Source organism: Seriola lalandi, unplaced genomic scaffold, assembly GCF_002814215.2.
Source record: "Seriola lalandi dorsalis isolate HSWRI2012SDOR001 ecotype SW California unplaced genomic scaffold, Sedor1 jcf7180002054443, whole genome shotgun sequence".
Classification (NCBI taxonomy): domain Eukaryota; kingdom Metazoa; phylum Chordata; class Actinopteri; order Carangiformes; family Carangidae; genus Seriola; species Seriola lalandi.
In genome coordinates, this window is record NW_019524996.1 from 890,644 (window position 1) to 913,817 (window position 23,174).

Here is a 23,174-nt window from a genome sequence, read left to right on the forward strand (position 1 = left end):
TTTTAAAGCCATAGCCCAACGGTTGTTGTAATATACTGAACCACAGAATTTGTAACTTGTGGTGTGAGTAATATACAAAAACAAAGAATCAGTGACAGGGTTCCTGCAGGTCCTTGAAGACTGTACTATCAGGCTTAGTTTTTGAAAATAGACACAATTAGACATGGGTCATTGAAAGTGCTTGAATTGATCTATTTTCTTGTCATGATCTAATAGTCCGTCATCACTGTAACAGCATAACTGAGATGTGTCAACACATTCAAGCCTCTCTCTCTCTTTTTAATTGCTGTCTGTGAAACCTGCTACTTCTCATTATAAAAATTCCAAGTGTCATAAGAATAATTAACCTTGATCCAGGTCTCAAACTGTGCTGTGTTTGGTCCTTGAATTTGATGTTTCAGAAGGTGTGGGATTATAACGTGACCACTCGGTACTCATGGATCAGACCTTGGCCTTCAGACTGACAAGGTGAAAACAATATTGATTTGGAGCTGGAGATAAACTGTAAATACAGTACGCTGTCAGGTTTTCAAGATTTGTTGCCATCTAGTGGTTACGGCTGGTATGAGAAATCCAAAGGTCTGATTTGAATATCAGCCAATGAGATCCTGAGTATTATATACATTAGTCTTACAGATGTGTGATTTGTAAAAACCTTGGAGTTTGCAGAGTTTCACTGAGTCTCTCTAAAAATATGTGTTCATTCAAAGTGTTTTGAGGTCACACAGGTAGATCTTGTAATGTCTTGGTGTCCCTGGGACCAGATTTGTAAGTCATGATTACATATATAACACTCTCACAAGACACAATGAGTGTCTGCTCTCGTTAAATGTTTAATTATTGCAAAGCCATGACATTAAACAAACTGAAAAAAGGCATAAAAATATGTTGATTGGAGTCTTTACGTTGAACACAAACAACTGTGATCTACTCCATTCAAGCTATTAAGGGATTGATTTGTAATACTCTGAAATGGAGCGTCTCTCATGTCCATTACAGCCATAGCAGGAAGTGTAAATTATGCATGTGCCCCTCTAAGTGGTTGAATGTGTGGCATATGCCCAGTATATCTTAGTGTGGGTGTTTGTGTTTATAAACGTGTTTTGGTTGGGTGACTGTTCCTGAAACATGCAGGTTGGTAATAGTTCAAACAGGCACGAGGGCACCAGACCTCATGCTAAGCAGCCGTGGAATGCAGAGGGATCAGCTGTTCCATAACCACATGACCCCATTACTGCCCCCCTCAGGTCCACGTCTCCCATCACACCTCCCTGTGGAGCCATTCACCAGTCTCAGGCATCGCAAGTGAGGTGGAAGGTGGTGACAATTTAAGGGCCGACAGCTGGAGGAAACCCACAAAATGATGCCATCAGGTGTCCCAGAAGTCCCCGAGCGCATGATTAGATCCTGCCAGTGAAGCTAATGAGAAGGAAACGCAGTTAAAATGTTCAAAACTCTCTTCTGTGATGTCTGAAGATTTAAAGTTAAGCCTCACACAGCTTAAAACTTCACAATGTGACTGCTGGACCCTCATTATGTTCCGTAGCCTAGTTTTTAAAGATTGTGTGACCTGCTGGAAATGAACATGGGATGAAGGTGGTGGGTTGTAAGCAGTCGTTTGAAGGATTTTACAGTCCTGAAAATGGAAATATGAGGCTGTAACTAATAATTATATGTTACAATTCTCATTTTACAGTTATTTTCCTTAATAATCAGTTAATCATTTGTCTGAATAACAGCCCAGCAACTGAAGATATTTTAATTTAAATTGGTGTTAACATCTTATTTGGCTTTTTTGCTTGAAACCACCATTTTGTTTATCAAAATAGTTCATGATTGATGTTCTTCATATATCAATATAGCATATATTATATATTTTAAAGGGTTTTTTAGAGGCCTGAAGAAGTGAAAATATTCAGGCTTTTACAAGAAAATTAAGTAAAAAAACCAAACAAAATAGAAACAGATTTATCTTTGTACCCCATTGGTTTTAAACTACTGATCTAGTATATGCACCCTAAAGCCAGACACTCTGGATAAAGATTCACTTATGTTGTGGATGTTGCAGGTTTGCCTTTGTTTTCTATCAAAACAGCAGATTATGCTGTCATGGCTGAAACCAGGATCACAGGGACACAACAGACAGAGGCAGGCAGATAGGGTGGGGCAGTCTTTAATGTATGATAATAATCTTACAGACAGAAAAGGTGGGTGGAGGTGCAGTAGCTGAGCTGGCGGGCAAATAAGCAGGAACAGGTAACAGGAAAACTATAATTACCACCTTGCGGTTGTACACATCTGCCAATAAGCCCAGCTGCAGCAAATATGGTCTCACGCTTCCGTTCCCTCCCTGAGCTAGAGCACTGAAGAAGTGTTTTTGCGGAACATTATGATGTCACACTGAAGTCCACCACCTTTGACCATTGGGAGATAAAATGTCATCACTTCATTTTATTCTTATAGACATTTCAGTTAAATTGTATCATAATTAGTGAGTTATGGCTGAAAACGTGTTCTGTGAGGTCACATTGACCTTGACCTTTGTCTACCAAAATCTAATCAGAAATTCTCTCAAGGCGTTACTGAGATATCACGTTCACAAGAATGGGACAGACAGATGAACTTCAAGCGCTGGCTGCTGACGGCACAGAGGCATTTTTAAAAAAAAAAAACCCACTAGGAAACAAAATCATGCAACAGATGCACATGAGAACAGACGCACTAATGCAGGCTGAGGGGAACGGAGACTAAGTAGGCAAGGAAGGCTAATTGGGAACAGGTGAAACTAATTGGGGCGGGGCAGGCAATCACAAAGGCGGGAAAGACACAAGGGCAGGAAATAAAACAATCAACAGACATGCAAGGTAAGGAATTTCAGAATAAAGCAAGAAATGTTAACAGTATAGTAGGAATAACATGTTTTTGGTTCTTCCATATGAAGAATGTGAATGTGAATGTTTTTGTGTGGCGAGGAGGTGACAAGGGGAAAGATGACAGTTTGGAAATAGGTTGTACCTTTTCCATCTGATTTACATTATTGATACTTTGGTGATTTTGGAAGAAAAATAAGCAAGTCTTTAAGTGCAAAAAAATTTTACTCCTCAGCCTTTCACCATCACAAAAACATCAACATATACACTTTGTGTCTTCCTTTCATCTTTTTTTTTACTGCTTGTTGACAGACACTCATACTGAAAGAGAGCAAAGAAATGTTTCCCCTGCAATTTACTGGTTGTGCTGATTCATTGAGTTTAGGTCACTGTCCAACTTGGCCGCTGTGGTTACTGCAAGGTCTTGTATCCTGCTCAACAAGTGTTGTGTTGAGGCAACAGGCCTAAGTCAGTCTGCATATAGAAAGATATTTATTCGGCTCAGAGGGCTATGCTAAAGAGAAATAGGAAGTTGACTATGAAATGAAATGTTTTGTCCATTGCTATTTGCAGAATACCAGTCCATGTTTGTCCTGATATACACTGTATGTATGTCAAAGACAAACACAATAGCTTGAAGCCTGACAGTGAGTTCACTGTGGTGTCAGGGGAACTCCCTGATCCACTAGATTTTAAACAGAAATGGACGCAAGTATGATTCTCATGTTGTCTGTCATGTGTTTTTACCTCAAGAGTCCTGCAACCTGTGTTAGAGAGGAGGCAGAGCAGCAGCAGTAGCCTCATCACTGTTGAACAAGGTGGAGATGGAAGGGGAGGACAGATTTATATGGTTCCGTTTGGATGACAATGGGACCTTTGTCCTTCTGTCTGACTTGTGATTATGTCACATGGGCTCTTAAGGGGAAGTATTTTGTTTGCCCTGCAACAAACCCTGCAACAAACCACTCACCCACTCCTCCTCCATTACTGCCTGCCCCCCTGAAGCAAGCGACGTTCAGACTTCCTGTCAGGACATAACCGTCAACCCTCAACGTTGAAAATATGAAAATGAAAACTGTTTTGCCACTTCCCACATGTTCGACACTCATTCTGAAGCAGAGAGCCATCCCTCTGCCCGTTTTTAGGGCAAAAACAAGATTAAACTGCACAATGTTGCAAGAATATACACTTTGTCTACTTTGTGCTGATTCTTCCCTCTGCTGAATAACAAATTAATCTCAAAAAGTTAGCTCCTAATTACACAATCATCCATCAATGAGATGCTAATTCCAGCGTGATTCATCCATGCTGAGTGAAAAGGTCTGAGGGCTTCCTACAGGCACACAAGAGCTGCACAATGCTGAGAAATCTCCCGCGCTGCAAGATTATGAATGTCACTGTGAAAAATCACTTCTGCGGCTTTAATGTGGTTAAATAGCTTATGGAGTCTTTAGATGGAAATGGCATTGCCTGAAATAAGCTAATGACTGACTGTTGTGCATGGGAGGCAGCAGGATGGCCTGTAATGAGGGGAAACCAAATGAGAAGTCTGGATATTTGATTTAACAGGCTGCTGGAGAAGCAAGGTGTGTTGCTGTACCTCTTCTACAACACTCTCATATTATTCTGGGGCAGTGGCTCCATTTTTTTTGCCCAAAACTGTGTTATTTTCACAAAGTTTCCATGCTGGAGAAAACCTTTTTCTCCCCCACATTTCTCTCCACATTCCTGTTAGTGTCTCATGATACATGAAAGGTCTTGTATATGTGTATTTTCCTCCTAGAGGCACTGCTCTCGGGGTGAGCTTTTTCTTAATCTCTCTCCAGATCAGGATACATTCAGTAAGTACTGGCGAGAGGAAGAAGATTGATTTATCTTTTTTTATTCTTTCCACTCCAGAGATTCTTTCAGGTCTAGTGAAGACGATTGAATTTAACTATAAGACATATGTATGGTATAAGTCATTTAGGACACTGGTTTTTATTTTGCATACTATGACAAGTGACGCTCGCAGTTTTGCAAAACGTATACCTCACATTCCCCATAAGAGGTGCAGCTGCTCCCTGGAGTCACCAGATCTGCTCATCAGTCAAGGAGCCATTACATGAATGTGTGTTGGAGGTAAAAAGCAAGTGAAGTGCAGCTTTTACTTTCCTTAACAACCCCATGTCTACATTGGTGCTGTAAGCCTGGTTTTATTAGCTGCACGACCCTCTTTATGGATCATTCTCCGGTCTACCCGTCTGGTCACAGCAAAACAGCCTCAAACAGCCCAAACAACTTTTCAGCAAACCCCAACTTCTGCCAAGATTAAAAAAAAAAAAAAAAAAAAACTTTCCAAGGGCTCTTTTGTTTTGGATTTTCTGTGTGTGGGGTGACAGGGTTGCTGTGGCACAGCTCAGCTTACTCAGCATGTCGTTACCAGGCATTATTACTTTATTGCAAGGAGCTCAGCGTGGAGTTTTTTCCAGTGAAAACTAAATCAGGAGGGATAAATGCAGGAGGACTGGGCGTGGTCGTCCGTCTGCGGGTGTTTATTGTTGAAATGCATCCCATATGCTCGACATATTTCCCATAATCCTCCTCAAGCTTTACCTCCAAGACTTTATTCTCCTGCCACTTCACAGCTGGCAACACAAAGCCAAACAATGGATGAGTTATGGCTCTTGTGGGCATCAGCTCTTGGATCCCACCTCTCTCTGCTTTTTGTCTCTTTGTCTCTGGCTTCCCTTGACTTTCTGCTCCTCTCAATTTCCATCTTTAGTTAAGTAGCGAGTTACCCTGTTGATCCAGCCAGCAGTGCTGCCGTGTTAGAAGCAAGTTCCTGTCTCAGCTGAGTGGAGATTTCCCTTCCTCCCACCTCTTAACCTGAGAAACACTAATTTTTATTGTCAGGGGATACGAGGTGAAAGTTTGACACTGGAATAAAAGAAGCTTGTGTGTGTGTGTGTGTGTGTGTGTGTGTGTGTAGGTAAGAGCTTTGGGGGTATTAACAGACACTCTGATTGGATGGGAAACCTCTGCCCCTCATCTGTTCCTCCCCTCACTGGTTGTTAACATGTTTCCTAACACACACACACACACATTCACACACACACACTAGTCAAGAGACAAACTGTGGGCTAATTCAGCACTGGGCACTCATGTTACTGCCTCCTTTTTGTGCAAAGGGGAGAGGGGCTTAAGGGGTGTGGGCGGAGGATTGCGGGGGGAGGGAAGGGAAAGCAGAGCAGGCAAGTCTGAGGCTCTGAGGTGGGGGTGGAGAGAAGAAGGAGCTCTGGCTGTGATACTACGCTTGGAAAGTCGGACTGTGAGTTTTGCCTGTGTGAGCGCATGAGAAAAAAGAAAGAGGGAAAAAAGATGGGTGGGCCAGAGAGACATGAGAAGGATTAGGGTAGGATGTGGAGCAACAGAAGGTCGGTTTTCCGTCTCAGCTGATCTGGATCTGGACACAAACAGGAAGAGGACAGGCAAAGTAGAAGGGCACAGAAGACAGAGGACCTGCCTGAACAGGAGACTTAAAAAAAGAGCTGATAACTGAGGAGGCGTGCTCTCACTCACCCGGTGAGGGGAAAAACACTGACTCAAACCAGACAGACAGACAGACAGACAGGAAGGGTGAGAAAAGAGAGCTGGGTGTGGGGAGCGAGGTAAAAGAAAACATAAGAGAGCACAGGGGCAAAATATTAACTCTCTTAGGAGAGAGTGTCAGATACAGCCGGGAGAAGGAGCCGAGGGGGGAGGGAGGGAGGGGGAGATAAAGTTAAAACAGAGGGAGAGTGACAGAAAGCAGATAGTAGTTAGTGTTGAGCAAGGTGAAGAGGGACAGATAAAGAGAGACAGTAGGTGAGGGGGGCTAGCGGGTGAAGTTAGCAGGAGGGGAGAGGTATGAGGGGACAGCTCTTGAAGACACTCTTTTCCTTGATGATCACTCTCCTGTTTGTGGGGAGCCTGCTGACAACTTTCATTTGGTTCATGTTCAACGACAAGTAAGTGTGTAACTGCACACACACACACACACACACACACACACACACACACACACAAACACACACACTCTCACACAACTACACACACATAGATGCATCTGATAAGGAACCATGTGCTTCAACATCATGATTTGTTTCACAACACTGCGCGCTTAAGAAATATACTAGCTAGATATGAGAGCAGAGAAATGTGGAAAATGTCACTTCCTAGACAAAATAACTGACAGGTTAATTCAGTCAGTTCTTCCGTCAGAAGCTTGATGTTCACTTTTTGTGGTGATGTAATGAAAATCATAGTAGGGCTACATATGAAGCATGTAAGCTAAACATGAGCAACAACCATGTGAAACTATTGCTGGATACACGCTATAGTGTAGTATAGCTATAGTGCTATAGGTTGTGGGTTGGAGTCCCACAAATGTACACATTATCATTATTATGAACACTACTGATCAACCAGGTTCACACATTACTCATCAATAAGTAGCATTTTTTCTTAAATCCTTAGCGCTTTTTCAGAAACTTGAAAACAGGAAGTGGTAAAGAAACATAACTGTGGGGAGCACGTACTGCACACCAACATGAAGCTGCAGAAGTCTCTTTCAGAAATGTAGCCAAGTAGCAAAGGTCTCTTCTCCTCAGTTTGTACACTGGTTGTTCATTTATGGGCGGATGAAGCTGGCAGACTTACCACTGTATGATGCCTCTATTTGCTTTAGGGTTTACTGACATACTAAACATCCGCAGCAGAGTTAGGTTAATAAACTGCTGGATTAGTAGCTTTTAGCAACTAGATAAACAATGACGTTTGGACAGCTGTGTGGACAATCGTATCCAAGTTACACCTATCAATCCACAGTAGTTAATTAGGAACAATGTAGATATACTGTAGAGCTGGGTAAAGCAACAAAGCATCTGCTCTTTGACTGGGTGAGAGGGATTCAAATAGTTTAAAGCTACATTAGGTTTGGATTAGAGGAAGAAAGCCACTTTGATTATCTGTTTAATCTAGTGCATTTTACCCATCTGTCTGTGTTTCTGTTGTTTGCTTCACAGTAATGTGGAACCTCACCGAACGAATCCTCAAAAGAAAAGCGCCCCTCAGTCCTCCGACCCTTGTAAAGGCTGCAGGTGAGAGCAGACGCCATCACTGCCAATCCTGAAGCCCCCTCTTTTGCTTTTTCTTTCTTTCATCAAATCAAGTCACATCAACGCCACAGGGCTCACACACCTGACAGTGCATATGAATGTGTGTGCGTGTGCGTGCGTGTGTGTGCGTGTTTGTCACAGGGAGATCATCGACAATGTAATAGAGCGTTACTCTCAAACCTGGAAGAAGCAGGAGGACAATTACCAAAAATTCAGGTAAGGAAACAACATGTGCATCTCAAGGCTAGAATTATCATTATCATATCATCATCAATTTAAAAGACTGTTCAAAAAAACTGGACATACGTCAGCATGCACTAAAACAGTACTAGCTGACTTCATTTGTTTTCTGATATAAATAATAAAGGCAAGCATTTACAGTGCGAGACAGATGCAAAGTACCTAGACGCTTCCAAATATAGACGGAAACTATATCATTACACCACTTTCCTAACAACTGGGGGAAACAGATTTACATTCTCTCAGAATAATCCTTTTGGCTATAACCGTGCAAAACATTAAAGCCTGTTAAGTCTCACAGGTCAGTTTTGGAGAGCGTTCAGAACAAACAACAGCACATCGGAGCCTGTTACCCCAATAATTGTACAGTGTTAAAGAAATTTCCTCCATAATGTTTGAAGTTGAGGGCAAACCCAGAAAAGAGGTGTCACGTGATTTACATTTGTCACAAAGAGCTGAAGCTGATCTTTGAAAACTAAAAACATAAACTTTACTAGATTCAAAGATTTGGAATGTGGATAGAGACAACAACCACAGATGTGGAAGGAGAAGTTGAAACTGAAATGTTGTTTAAAGCAGAGGAACTTACACGCAAATGGTCTAAATATAGCACATCATCCTCAGGTCACATGAGTTATGATAAAACAGAGGGACTTCGTCTGAGTGACATAAGGCTGCCGTCAGTGGGTGTCAAATGTGCTCACCGGCTTCTATCTCATTTAACAAAAGTCCTTGTGGTTTGTCAGATCTCAGCTGAACAGCAAGTGTCGTGGTTTCAACAAGGCTATCATCACCCAGGCCAACACTCCGGTGGGATCCAAGCTCGTGTACGACGGGGAGAAGAGGAGGAGCCTCCAGGTGACCCCGGAGATCTTCAGCACCTTTGTGAAGGCATGTCGTTTGTCACTCATGAATATTATCACAATTATCTGCTTCCTGTCAGGCAACTTTATATTTTATCACAGTGAGTATCTCACCGCTTTTTTGCTGCCACGAGTCATGTGTCTACTCACATGCTGGCTCTTTGGCACACACAACCTCACAGCTCAGTTTATCTTCCACAAACTTAGACCGGAGACTTGTGAGCCCTGACCATTAGACACAAATGAACATGCAGTATGTGAACAAGGAATCAGACCGGAACAGTCTATAAGACATCTCTATGTCATGTACAACAGAGAGAACATTTACCTTCTAAAGTCTGATAATTTATTATGAAAATTTAAAGAACTAAACTTTTGGAGGGAAAGAAATACACAGGGGGCACCCAGACTCGAACTGGGGACCTCTTGATCTGCAGTCAAATGCTCTACCACTGAGCTATACCCCCTCTACTGTCAGGTTCTGTTTTATGCAATATAACATCATAATACCTTCCAGGACATAATTTTTTATAGATGTAAAAGTTGAATTGTTCAGTATAATTCATTAAGCCACTGAAAACATTTGATTTTCTTTTCCCAACCAGTGACACGTGTAATGAACTGACCCTGAGGCCTTACACATCAGGATGATTACAGTCATTCATCACTTACTGATAATGACCCAAAATATATAAGTACATAATGTATAAGTGTAGACATCTGTGAAATCACAGATAAGGATAAATATTATGAGCCTCAGAGGAGTTCTCTTTTTTGTCTATTTTTTTTTTAAACTGGCTTCACTGGGCAGAGTGTGCACAAGCAACTGAACCAGAAAGGTGACCTGACGGACTGACTGACATGCTGCTATGGCAAGGCATAAGCTTAAAGACAACAAGGTTCAGGACTGTGTAGAGATCCAAGAGGCAGTTTACGGTGAATCTCCTGGAACAGAGGATGCAGAAACCAGATTCACTGAGATGGATTCTACGACTATAAATGTCGAACATGCTGCTCATGAATGAATTTACTGGCCATCTTGACAGGTCAGGTATGATTCTTTGACCGAGCTGTAACATAACACCATCAGCGTGTCGTCAGTGTTGATGTCAGTCATTGAAGCTTTTTCTCATTAATGCATTGCACAGATATGTGGTATTCCCCTAACTGATCTGGTAAAGAGCAAGTGAGGTTTTTTTTGTTTCGACCACAGACCTGTAGTATCTAGTATATAACGACTTACCACCCAAACAGAAATCAAACAAATTACAATGTGAACCATAAGAGATAACACATACAATATCTGCTACTTTCATGAATCTTTATTTAAGAACTGTCACGGTGCGGGTAGGGCTGGATCCAAATGCAGCCAACACATAGGTATCAATTGCAAAAATGTTTATTAACCGAAGAACTTACAAAATGGGTGAACCAACAGAACAGGAAGCCGAAGCACGAGGGCACACAGGAACAACAGCTTCTGAGTCGAAGAGACTAAATCTCATTTCTCTACACCAAATATTTCATAACGGGCTCACCAGGCCTGTGCTATTTTAAATGTTTTGTCAAACGGGACTGAGAGATGCAACCTCCTCTTGCCCGAATCCGGAGAGCACAGCTGCTGAACATTTAATAACCATAGTAACAATAATATATAACTTGATTGTCCAATGCAGTGGGAATTTCAATTGGATTCTGACCGCTCCTTGTCAATAATAAATGTAAAAATGATGATAACTGCTCATAACACATAAACCACTGACCTCAACAAGATGTGAATAATATCTCTATAAACCACCCATACACTGGTGTACAGAGTGCACGGTGCAATCTGGACAAAGATTACTGGTCTGTATTTGTTATAAGTCAAACATTTTTCTTGTTTTTATACCTTTTGGGTCGCAAAAGAAGAAAGAAAATCCAAGACACTGAGGCGACTCAGGCAAAGAGGGAATCTTGTACATGAGCAAAAGAAATGAATAAACACACTCATGGGAAAACATGTGAGCAGTGCAGGGGATTTCCCCTGCGTGTAGATTAGAGCGGAAACAGATCCGGTTAGACTTCCTTCCATTATGGCTCTTTGTCTTTGACGCACAGTATCTCATGCTAAGTGCTAATGCCATTGTTTTTTAAAAATGCATTTTCAATTGCAGGAGCATCCTTTCTCAAATAAAACATGGGGCACATGTGCTGTTGTTGGGAACGGTGGGATCCTGACCAACAGCAGCTGTGGACAGACCATTGACTCAGCTCAGTTTGTCATCAGGTGAGGACTGTGGATGGCCGACTCAAAGGCTGATCAGAGTGTTAATCAACAAAACTGAACTCATCTCTGTTGATGTTCCACATAATGATCTCTGCATGTTCTGTGTTGCTTGTTCAGGTGCAACCTACCTCCTTTGAAGAACGGCTATGAGAAACACGTGGGCAACAAGACCGACCTCGTGACAGCAAACCCAAGTATCCTCGTAGAGAAGTGAGCAAGAGGTTGAATCTCACTACACCGTAACCTCATATTAGTCCTCTTGTCTTTGTGCTTCACCTGCTGTTTATTTTCAGGTATGGGGCTCTGATGGCGCATCGCCGTCCATTTGTTGACAGCCTGCATACCTATGGCAACTCCCTGCTGCTCCTTCCCGCCTTCTCCTTCGGCCACAACACTCCTGTTTCCCTGCGGGCCGCCTACACCATTGAGGACTTTGGAAGCCCCATCAAGCCCGTGTTCTTCAACCCTGAGTACCTCCAGAGGCTGGCTGTCTTCTGGCGCTCCCAGGGGCTGAGGGCAGTGCGGCTCAGCACCGGCATAATCATGGCCAGCCTGGCGCTGGAGCTCTGTGCCGACGTGCATCTGTATGGGTTTTGGCCCTTCAGCACTCACCCACATGGCTTCCATCCTCTGACTAACCACTACTACGACGACAGAAAGACTAAAATGAAATTCCACGCCATGCCGGCTGAGTTTGACCTCCTGTTGCGGCTGCACAGTCAAGGCGTGCTCAGGCTTCACCTGGGGGATTGCCGACCACATGAAAAGTAGTTCCCACATCCAGGGACAACTGAAAGTGCAGGAGCAAAGTGCCTTCTCTGTAGCCTCAGGATGAAGCCAGTCACTCATGAAGCATTTCATACACTTTTAATTGAATGGATCTATTTTGGCTAATGATACGGATTAAGTGTGACCAAGTGAGGTGGATGCCTGGAGTATTAGCAGCCAAGACATTTGCCTTGATATCAAAATGCATAAAGACTGTAAACAGCCTTATTGTGTTATGTACAGCAGTATTTATTAACACAAATGTTCCAGCTGGAGTCTGGAGGGTTTTATTTTAATAGGAAGCCTTTGTGAGGCCTTTATGAGGGTCTACACTGTAGTGCCTTATGCTAATCAGTAACTAATGAACATTATATAACTGACCATGGGAGTTTTTAGATCAAAATGAATGTATTTTGAAGAAAATCAAATACCTCCTTTCCATGAAGATTTATTGGCTGACAAAACAGGAACAGAAACAGGAACACTAGCACGCTGAATGTAAATGATCGTTTCACATTATGTCTCACATTCAACCACTTTGAAAACATATACCGAGGGGAAATGTGTGTCACTCACAGAGGCTGGTGCTAGTTGTGGAAGATGATTTTCAGTATTTACTCCACATCACTGGCACCGCTGGATGTGATGCGTACATGAGGTGAGGGGCCCGCAGCCTCTACCAACACCCCACAGGACCCTCAGTGAGGCGTGTACTGAACAGAGACACCACAACAAAGAAAAAAGGAACTATGACACAAGGTTGCTATGGCAGCTTGTTACAATGTGTTTTCCATTGTCAAAAAATACGGCCGCGCAGACCACACACAGGTACTGTCACGAAGTGGCAACGTGTTGGTACAATGCTGGATTGGAAACAAATGATTTTAATGTTATTACAAATGCTAATTGAATGAATTGTGCACTTGAGACTCTGGTGGGTTTTGTTTAACAGGGAATATTGCCTTTCATGCTGGTACTTAAAAAAAAAAGTCTTAAAAAAACAGTGAAAAATAACACACAAGCTGACAATGATTTTTTTTTTTTCAAGTTGAGAGGGAAAAATGAAGTTGAAGTAAATAAATATTTATCAGAAAAAGTTATTGTTATTTAATCAGTGGCTGGATTGAAATTCACTTGACTTCACAGACCATGCAGCCAAAGCTTTTTCCCAGACGTCTCAATGTCTTTGAGCCATTAAGTGCCAAGATTTGTCATCGCTGCTATAACTCTGCTTGCAAACTGCAGTTTTGTGCCACAGTTTGTTCTTTTTAATGGCTGGAGCAACATATGATCCAGTTTTTTATCAGCACACAGTTTTGCACAGCCATTCTTCTATCGATTCTCTTTTTTTTGGTACACTTCATGTAGCATTTTTTTAACCTGATGTTGGCCACCTGGATATATATATGGTTTATTTGCAAACACATGAATCCATAGTAATATTTCTGTCCATTATAAGGCCTCATATATTTCCATATTCCATACAGCTGTTATATCAGTGGCCTATATGTTACTGCACCTTCCACTTCACATCCTCTGCATGTCCTGCTGCAGGGTATCCCACAGTTACCATGTTGACAAGACATGCAAACATCTGGACGATGATGTCACACACAGAGTCTTCGAAGAGAGGGGGTGGTGGGTGGGGGGGCTGACCACGGAAGCAGCTAAAAGTACTCAGGCAGCTTTTTTGTATACTCTTCTTTTCCTGTTTCCAAATGCATAATAATAGCTCGTGTGCACCATCTCTAAAATGACATCTGTATAGGGTCAGTGCATCCAGCCAATTAGGCAGCTGATGGGATGAAATGTTTTAGAGAAAATAGCCCGCTGCCACAAGTTGCCATCCCAGACATCGGGTCACGGGATTCCACTCGTATCGGCAGTGACCTCGTTGTACACCCAGCTGCAGCACTCTGCTCGTTCCCACTGGCTCGTCTCTCCGGGGGAATGTTTTTTTTTTATTTCAAAGAATCACAAAAACATACTTTCCATTTCCATTTTTGTTGTCTATTCTCCAGGCAGTGAGTGTGGCTGTGAACTCGCTAATGACGACAGACACAAAGTGGAAAACTGGGTGGAAAAAAACAGAGAATGAGGACACATATTCATCTTCATCCTCATATTTTTAATTCCCAAGAAGCCCTTAATACAGATGGTTCAGTTCAGATTGAATAAATTATTGTGTTATCAAGGTCAGCTGGGTTTTTAAAATCAGTGGCTAATTGGAACAAACACTGAGCTCCTAATGCATTAATGTAATTTAAAGCCTCACAGACTCAGATGCTCTCTCTCATCACGGGCTGAAGTTCAGCTGTCACTGGATGAGCTGCCAAAGTGACAAACAGGATGACACGGCTGACATGAGCTGAAGTGACATCTCCTTGGTCTCCGGTGTTGTTCCTGCTAGTGACACAGCATCAGCTTGTGTGTCTATAATTCTCCTGATAGGACCACAGAGACCCCCCCCCCCCCCCCCGCTCCCCACCAATCTACATCAAACTCACATCTCATACTGAACACACGAATAGTGTCAAATGTTTCAAAACAGGAAGCCTTTTATTTATTTCCTGGTGGGTTTTTTTTCTGCTGTGGAACCAAAACAAAAGATGCTGAGACTCGATTCAATATGTGTTTTTGATTTATTTTTTTTGTAGGAAAATAGGTCTTTTCACATGCAAATCAAATGTATTCATCAAAGAATATGAAAAAAATTTTGCCAGGGGACACCAGAATGGCACTAAAAGAAATGTACATTTTACAAAAAGGCATAGAAAAACACACAAACACACAAATGCATTTCTGAATCAGAGTTTGTACTGGTAATACCACTGGTTTCATTGTCACGTCCCACATGGGTGACTATATAAGAAACATGTAGGGGAACAACACAGCCTCGGAACAATCTTTCCTCTGAACGTTTTTACGTAGACAGACAGATGCTGAGGGTGACGTTGTGGTATCCCTGATGAACAGACCCACAAAAGATTTCATCTGACACAACCAGTTTTAATTCTCCGACTGTGTTAATATACAGCACAGAGATAAATCCCAAAGGAATAATTGTCTATCCCACTATTGTTCCAACATTGTTAAGCGCTGATTACACCAGTCCTGATGCATCACACCTGCATTGTTTTCCCCAACTTAAGGTGTGTCGGCGCTAGAATGCATATTGTCTCTGTCAAGTGAAACATCACAAATTTAATTGATTTTATCATGCATATCTGTTTCCATTCCAAAAAATTAAATTCCAGTACACCAATGTTTTTCTTTGCTGAAAATCCATGAAGAATTAAATGCATAGGCATTCTCACAAATACAAAGAATTTGCCTCTATTATTATTATCTTATAAAAGCACTGTCACAAAGGTCAAAGCTTACACTTAATGTAAGACTATCAGAAAACCAGATATTTTTTCTCTTTGGTTTGTCCTGTGTTACTTTTAAAAGCCCTGGTGATATTTTAGTGACACATGCTTGTCACAGGACAGCAACAAAAATGCAGAGGACAATAGACCCAAATAAAATTAGGGGAGACGGGGGACAATTGCAACAAATCTTACTCTAATCAGAAACATGCTGGAGTGATGACACTCACACTGCACATGCTCAGTAAGACCCTCCTCCCACCAGGAAGACAGAAAACACTTTCAACATCCGCTGCTGCATTTATTGAAAAAAACTGTCAAACTGTCCTGACCTTGAATTAATCAAACTTACTCAGTTTGAATCATTGTTTCGTTGACTTCTACGTGACGTAGTTAGCATGTGTTGCGGTCAGTGTCTCTAGCTAGCACACGATGTTCTGTCATGGTGTGGATGGTTGCAACAAGTTATTACAACTGTCCTCAGGCTAAGCAGCCGGATCAAAACAGACCACACAACAGTGTGTTTTTTAGTTCAAAAGACACAAAATATGCAGCTAATTTTAAAGCATCAGAGAACACAAACCAGTTGTTTTGTTAGCCACTTGTGGTCTTATAATATATTGGCCTGTTCTGTTTATCATAAGCAATAGGATAAATTTTGCCTATTGTCACTCAAGGTAGGTTTTACGTTCTACATAAAACAAAACTCAATAACTGTTCTTCGATAAATATTACTGAATAAATAATAATACTATATTATTGTACAATGCAAAAACAATGCATATTTCAGAATAATGTGCTTATTGAGACAAAAATCATGTTAATTTGTGAAATTGAATGTATTTTTCAATATGTTGCAACCGTCCCCAGGGTTGGGGTCAGTTGTAACATCTGAATTCTTCCATTTAAATAAATATTGTGAATGATGTGTCATATGTAATCATCTTTAAATGGTTTGGCTAATTAGCAGACAGATGTAAGTTCCATAGCCTATATAAATGTTTGGTTGGTCTAGTTCAAATTGTCTCTGAGTAACTGTGAGAAATGCAAAAAAGTGCTGCAACCGTCCCCAATCTCCCCTGGTAATAAAAGCCATTTTCTGTCCAGTGAGCACACGTTCTTTTCTAACTTATTCCCTGTCCCTTTCAGTCATTCAATAGAGAAAAGAGAACAGGGTGAGACAAACACATAATTGTGCCACAGGGTAATTCTTTTGACCTGGATAGCTGCCTGAATTCCTTACTTTCCCTCTAAAAAAAAAACAACAAAAAAAAACATGTCTGAGCCACATAACCTAGAATAGCTGTGTAGATGTAAGGCCAAGCTGCCAGTCATGCAGACTTTAAACAGATGGGGTCTTTGAGTACCCCCATGGCACCTTCTCAAAACACTCTTTCTTCGCCCGCTCTGAAGTCATCCCTCCTTTGACAGGAAGTCGCCCTCTAGTGGCTCAGGCTGGCACCAACTACAAAACATCACCAGCTGCTTGATAACCATTTACTCTACAGTTTGTTGCCTTCCCTTCAAACAGACAAGACTAAACAAACTTTAGGCGTGAAACTTTGCTCACTGGGGAAGAATTTAATGAGGGTTGACTGGCCTCCAGGGGATGAAACTCTGACTCTGACTGGGAGACTATTTGTAAATCACCAGTGGCTTATCGGGATCCTGGTGGCATCAGAGGAGCCAGTGTCAATCACTTCTCTGGGGAGTGGCTGGATGAAGTACTTCTGGTGATTTATGTCTGCCTGCTGCTGCCTGGACTTGTTGAACAGACATGTGGTGCCTGATGGTGCTCAAACCAGTCAGAGAAAGTCAATGTACACCATGTTTTCATGTGAAGGAAGCCTCACAGCCTCACGTGGTTTGTTGAGCTAGCTCACTATTCAGGCAAAGATGCTGATCTTCCACATATGGTTTGATAAACCAAAGACAGAAAGTGCCAGCTTTCCAGACTTTCTCTCCCCCTCCCAATTCACCATCATGAAATGAGGAAGAAATCTCAGCTTGTTTGGAGAGCTACGTGGGGCAATGCTGGGGATGAGTTTGAATAGTTTGTCCCATCTTGTTCTTCTCTGTCTCCACACACACACACACACAGCTGTTCAGCCGATCTCAGAGCAATGTTGGAAAAGGAATAACACTGTTGCTACGTACATTAAATACTGATACTGTAACATACAAGGAAAAGTCTGGCTTTTTTTTTCTTGACGTCATTAAGTCACCGTAGCCGACATTTTATAAAAATATACTATGTCATATTTCACATTTTTTTTTACAATTAGAAGGCAATTTAAAACACAATAACCATAAATATTCATACAAGTAGTTAATAAATTCTTTTTTTTTTTTTTTTTTAAAGAACTTGTTGTCTTGTCTTTATTTTACAAAAAAATGTACTTGAAAAAAAGAGTTTTCATATAAAACACAGGCTTGAACATAAAAATTGACTCAGTTTTGGAGCTTGTTCTTTTAAATCCCATTCTAAAAGGCAATACACATAACTGTAATACATTTTTTTTTTTAAAAAACAACAACAACAAAAAAAACGTGACTTTTACAAAAGGGTTGGTCTCACGTAGGCATATTTCCACAATTGGAGTAGCATGGCCACAGTATTCCAAAGCTACAAACAACCAGGCTTCACAGCGGCCTGGCATTAAAATCTTGGCACTGACACTTGCATTACACAAACAGTGTTTGGTCTCACTATACTATAGTAATGGCTTTTATACCTTTTCCATTACAAGGTGGTGATGTTGCAGCCTTGCGCATCAAACACTGAACCCGTGGCGCTGGGAAGACTTGACTAACACAAGGCTTTAGAAAAGGAACACCACAGCTGGTTAAAGTGTTGCTGGATCGGTAGCGTTGGCAACTGGTATCTACCGCCCCCCAAGTAGAAGAAGCCACCAGGGGGCAGTCAACTACAAGGCAGGTGGAGCGACAGTGGAGTACTGAGCAGCCTTGTTTGAGAGCCATGAAGAGCCAGAGAGAGAGAGAAACTGAGAAGCTGAAGAGTTAAGGTATAAAAACTGGATTACTTATGCACCTTGTTAAAAAACAAACAAACAAACAAACAAACAAAAAAATTCTTTCAGGAAATTTTGTTTAAAAAGCCACCTGCTGTACTCAGCGGCTCCTGAGCAGCAGCTGGTGTAGCACTGTTATCAAAACACACACACACACACACACACACATATACACACACACACACACAGGAAACATATAGAAACACGCAAAGTCACAGCAACGTAACACTGTGATCGACGCCGGAGAGAGAGAGAGAGAGAGAGAGAGAGCAGACACTGAACATGATTGACAGGACACAGCCTTCAGGAAGGTGACGCTGTCACTGTGTTATGAAGTCACTGCTTTAGGCGCTGCCACTCAATTATGCCTCATTTTATTGCATTATTCACGTTGTAATGAAGTTTCTTTACGTCATAACAAGTCATTTCTATGGTGATGGCATGGCATCCCTTTCATTTTGATGTCATAGTATTTACATGTCCCAAGAGTTAGGATGCCTATGTATTAATGGAGTCGTGTCTTTGCAGAGCAGCGGCCAGAAAATGAGCTACAGGCCAAATCTGGGATCAATCTGATTTGCAAGAGACCTCAGTATCATTCAGTAATTTTCCAAAGTTCAAATCCCTAAGAAAGGATGAACGGCAAGACAACAGAGGTCGATAATCTGCTTTAGGACTTGAGGAGAATGAGACATGTAAACGACAGACTGTAGCCTAATACAGTTTGTGTTGGTGTGATGTTTCAAGTTAGACAGTGATAGCCCAGACAAAACAAACTGTCAGCTGCAACATCACGGTTTTTTTTTGTTTGTTTTTTTTTACACACCTTAGTAGACAAACACACATCTTCTCCAGCTTTCAGGATTCTGTAAGGCACAGCGGTGTTTAAATATCCAAGAAAGATTGCAACAGCTCCTCATCCAATCTCTAATATACTGTATGTACAGGGTTTCAATACATGTCTCTGTCCGTGGGGTTAAATCCATACAGAGGGCTTTCCCTCTCCTGATTTGCTGCTGCTGCTGTTGCTGCTGCTGCCTCCTCCGCTGCTGCCTCCCTTCCCGTGCTTGAACTTATGCTTGCGCTCTTTCTGAGGCTGCGACTGTGGCTGAGGTTGGGCCTGGATGATGTTGCTTTGGGGCTTGTCGTCCTGGTTGTCCCCAAGCTGCTCCTCTGCCCGGTGCTGCTGACTGTAGGCCTGGATGGCCGCCTCCAGCTGCTCATGAGCTTGCTGGATCATGTCTTTGTTGAGAGCCACGCGGGCCTCCCCTCCAGTGGGAAAGTTATCCTCATTGCTACCAAATTGCTGCTGCTCCTCTTGCGCGATGTTTGCCCGGTTCTGCTTGCACGCCATTTTAGCATTGCTGAGGTCCGTGTAGGGCATCTGCTCAGGTTTGACCACAATGTTGTAGCCAGGTGGAGCCGATGGAGTGTTCCACGAGAACGGGTAACCCACGTAATCAGCAGCTCCGTCTCCACCCACCCCTCCCTCAGAACCTGCTTCAGGCCCTGCCACCCCTACTGAGCCCTCGACACCCCCGTTGGCGCCCAGCAAACCCAACTGGTACTCGTCCTCCTGAGGCGGGCAGCGGCGACGGCGAAGAATGTCACAGATGGAACCGATCCCCAAGTGGAGCATCTCCCAAACATTGAGTGTGAGGCAGAGGACAGTGACACCGTACATGATGCGCAGGAAGATGGTCTTCTCTGTAGGCCGCGACACAAAGCAGTCAACGCTGTGAGGACAAGGCTTCCCCGAGCACACAAAGACGGGCGTCACACGGAACCCATACAGCAAGTACTGGCCTGCAAGGAAGCCCGCTTCTAGCACCGTGCGAGACACCAGCTGCAAAACGTAGACCCGCATCAACCCCTCATCTCGAATGCGTTTGCGCCCATCATGCCGGACTTTGGGTCTGGGTGCTGGTTGCAGTGGGTCCCGTGGCCTTTTTGGGGGCTCCATCTCTGGCACCTCGTAGATCATGGGATCATCCTCCTGGTCCTCCTCGGTCTCTTCGATGCCGCGGTGCTGCCGAGCTCCGAAGCACATTTTCCTGGGCTTCCTGTGCGTGTAGCCCCCTCCTCCTGTTCTGACCGCAGCAGATCCACATCCTCCTTTTGATTCATCCAACCGTGCAATCTTGTTGACAGCATAGCCCATATACATGAGAGAAGGCATCGCCACCAAGATGATCTGAAAGACCCAGAAGCGAACATGAGACAGAGGGGCGAAGGCATCGTAGCAGACGTTCTCGCAGCCTGGCTGGCCCGAGTTGCAGACAAACTTGCTCTGTTCGTCGTAGTAGATGGATTCTCCGCCAACAGCAGTGAGAACAATGCGGAAGACGATGAGCACGGTGAGCCACAGCTTCCCCACGAAGGTGGAGTGGTTGTGGATCTCCTCCAGCAGCCGCGTGAGGAAGCTCCAGCTCATGGTGTCGCTGGACAGTGGGGCAGACAGTGTCCCTCTCTCACCTGTTCACAGACTCTGGAGAAAGAGGAGGAGAGAAAAGGGGGGGGGAAAAGGATGAGTTCACCATAAATACTTTCAAAATGTGATCAAAGCATGTAGTAAGCTTTGTCCAAAATTTTCAAGTAAGACTTTTATCCCTGTGGAAACAGCATTAGTTCTGCAAGTTCAGTGGCAAAATGTGAAAGGGGTTGACATAACAATTGCCTTAATTAAAATGAGTGTTCCTCTGTGAGCTCAGGCATCATTATATCCTTAATTTGATCTGTTGCTTCTTGGAGCCCACACACACACACACACACACACACACACACACACACACACACATAGAATTGGGAGCTCAGTGCCACAGTGAGGCTGCTGTCAAGTTCAGGCTTTTTAGGGAATTAGAAGACCAAACAGGGTGGAAAGAGGATATCGGTATTAAGAAAAATACCATCAAGCAGCACTGAGAAGGAGGCGAAATAATCCAAATAGGGAATTTGCTATCGCCAAATACACACATACTTTATTTAACAGCCTATCTCTTTTTGAAGAAATAAATCCTCTTAGTGAGCCTTCCTCTGTGTGAGGTGCAGTTTTCAGGATTGTATTAACTTGACTGGTTTGTTCTGGTTGGGAGGTAAATGGCATTGTGCTGTGGTGTGTCATGCTTATGTGCGTGTGCGTGTGTGTGTGTGTGTGTGTGAGCACAATTTAGGAAGAGAGACATGTTGTCTATGTAGGTTAGGTCTGGGCTTCAGGCAGTCCATTCAAACCAGCAGAATCAGCAGGTGGCCCGGGCACAAACCGTTGGAGCGGGTAGTCAGACAGCAGACCCACATTAGCTCAGGCAGTGGAGCTGAACCCAAACCCTGCTGTCCCTCAGGGCGGCTTTGGGGGATGAGTATGACAACTCCACAGAACTTTTCCTCCCTTATGAAGCCGCAATAGCGCATGGCTTATTGTCAGCCAGACTGAGAGGAAAATCCAACCATGAATACTAGCTTAGGTTGGGGTTTAAAGGGCTTCCAGGGACGATATCCTTACCAAGCAGGTTGAGAGCTTATACTGTGAATGAGCTGCAGCTGCAGCGAGAGGGAAAATTTCACTGGAGGAGATGAGCAGCAGCTCCCAGTCCTCTGCTTTGTGTCTCCAGTGGGAGCGGAGAGGGGCGGGATGTTTTGAAGAAGCCTTGTGATGAAACATGTGCTGAGTATCGATCACTCTGACCATATAAGGACATGCTTGGGACACAGGAGGTAGATGTCAGGAATCCTTTGAGCGTATCTGCATACTCCGGTATGCATTATCACTGTGTGAGTGCACAGCTGCCTGAACTGTGCACGATCCTGCAATCACAGTAAGAAGTGAGGAGTTTGTGAGCGGGCGAACTGTGAGCGTCTGTGACCGACATGGTGTGTGAGTAAGCAGCACATGGTCGCAGAGGAGTGAGAGGCTGCCACAAGCGCGCACAGTCATCGCAGTGTCCTTCCACGGTCCAGCTCTGTCTGACTTTTCCCACATTACAGCATTGTGCTTATGTTAGATCACATGTTCCTGTGCTGATCTGTTTAATTGGGAGCTGAATATTTTTGAATTATGCAGCTCACAACCACCTGTGTAATAAGTGTGTTGTAGATGTGTATAAACTGTGTGTATACACTTCTCGCTCTGCTACATTTCACTCTTGTGAAACAGTCATTTTTGAGTTTTGGTTTCCAGCATCTGTGAAAATTGTTTTGAAAGTGCACAATATTTGCTTTGGCTGTGATTAAATTAAGAGCAAAATTCCTTTCTTATCTCTTTTCTTAAGCCACACAAAGTGTTGTAGTGTTTGGATTTGTGTTTGGCTTTTACATCACATGTTCCTGTGCTGATCTGTTTAATTGGGAGCTGAATATTTTTGAATTATGCAGCTCACAACCACCTGTGTAATAAGTGTGTTGTAGATGTGTATAAACTGTGTGTATACACTTCTCGCTCTGCTACATTTCACTCTTGTGAAACAGTCATTTTTGAGTTTTGGTTTCCAGCATCTGTGAAAATTGTTTTGAAAGTGCACAATATTTGCTTTGGCTGTGATTAAATTAAGAGCAAAATTCCTTTCTTATCTCTTTTCTTAAGCCACACAAAGTGTTGTAGTGTTTGGATTTGTGTTTGGCTTTTACATT

General features: G+C 42.9%; 2 protein-coding genes and 1 non-coding gene across 3 annotated transcripts; 1 reads left to right on the top strand and 2 right to left on the bottom strand.

The window, feature by feature from the left end:
- Positions 1-6,098: 6,098 nt before the first annotated feature.
- st8sia6 (ST8 alpha-N-acetyl-neuraminide alpha-2,8-sialyltransferase 6) lies at positions 6,099-13,244 on the top strand. The gene is made up of 7 exons (XM_023410960.2): positions 6,099-6,859; positions 7,916-7,990; positions 8,150-8,224; positions 8,995-9,139; positions 11,268-11,380; positions 11,498-11,590; positions 11,674-13,244. The coding sequence occupies exons 1-7, from the start codon at positions 6,759-6,761 to the stop codon at positions 12,149-12,151; spliced, it is 1,080 nt and encodes a 359-aa protein (XP_023266728.1). The 5' UTR covers positions 6,099-6,758; the 3' UTR covers positions 12,152-13,244.
- Positions 9,507-9,578, bottom strand: trnac-gca (transfer RNA cysteine (anticodon GCA)). Its single transcript has one exon. It is a non-coding gene; the product is annotated as a tRNA-Cys (tRNA).
- Positions 13,245-16,241: 2,997 nt separating the features above from the next.
- Positions 16,242-21,024, bottom strand: gjc1 (gap junction protein gamma 1). Its single transcript, XM_023410949.2, has one exon. The coding sequence runs from the start codon at positions 20,983-20,985 to the stop codon at positions 19,528-19,530; it is 1,458 nt and encodes a 485-aa protein (XP_023266717.1). The 5' UTR covers positions 20,986-21,024; the 3' UTR covers positions 16,242-19,527.
- Positions 21,025-23,174: the final 2,150 nt, after the last annotated feature.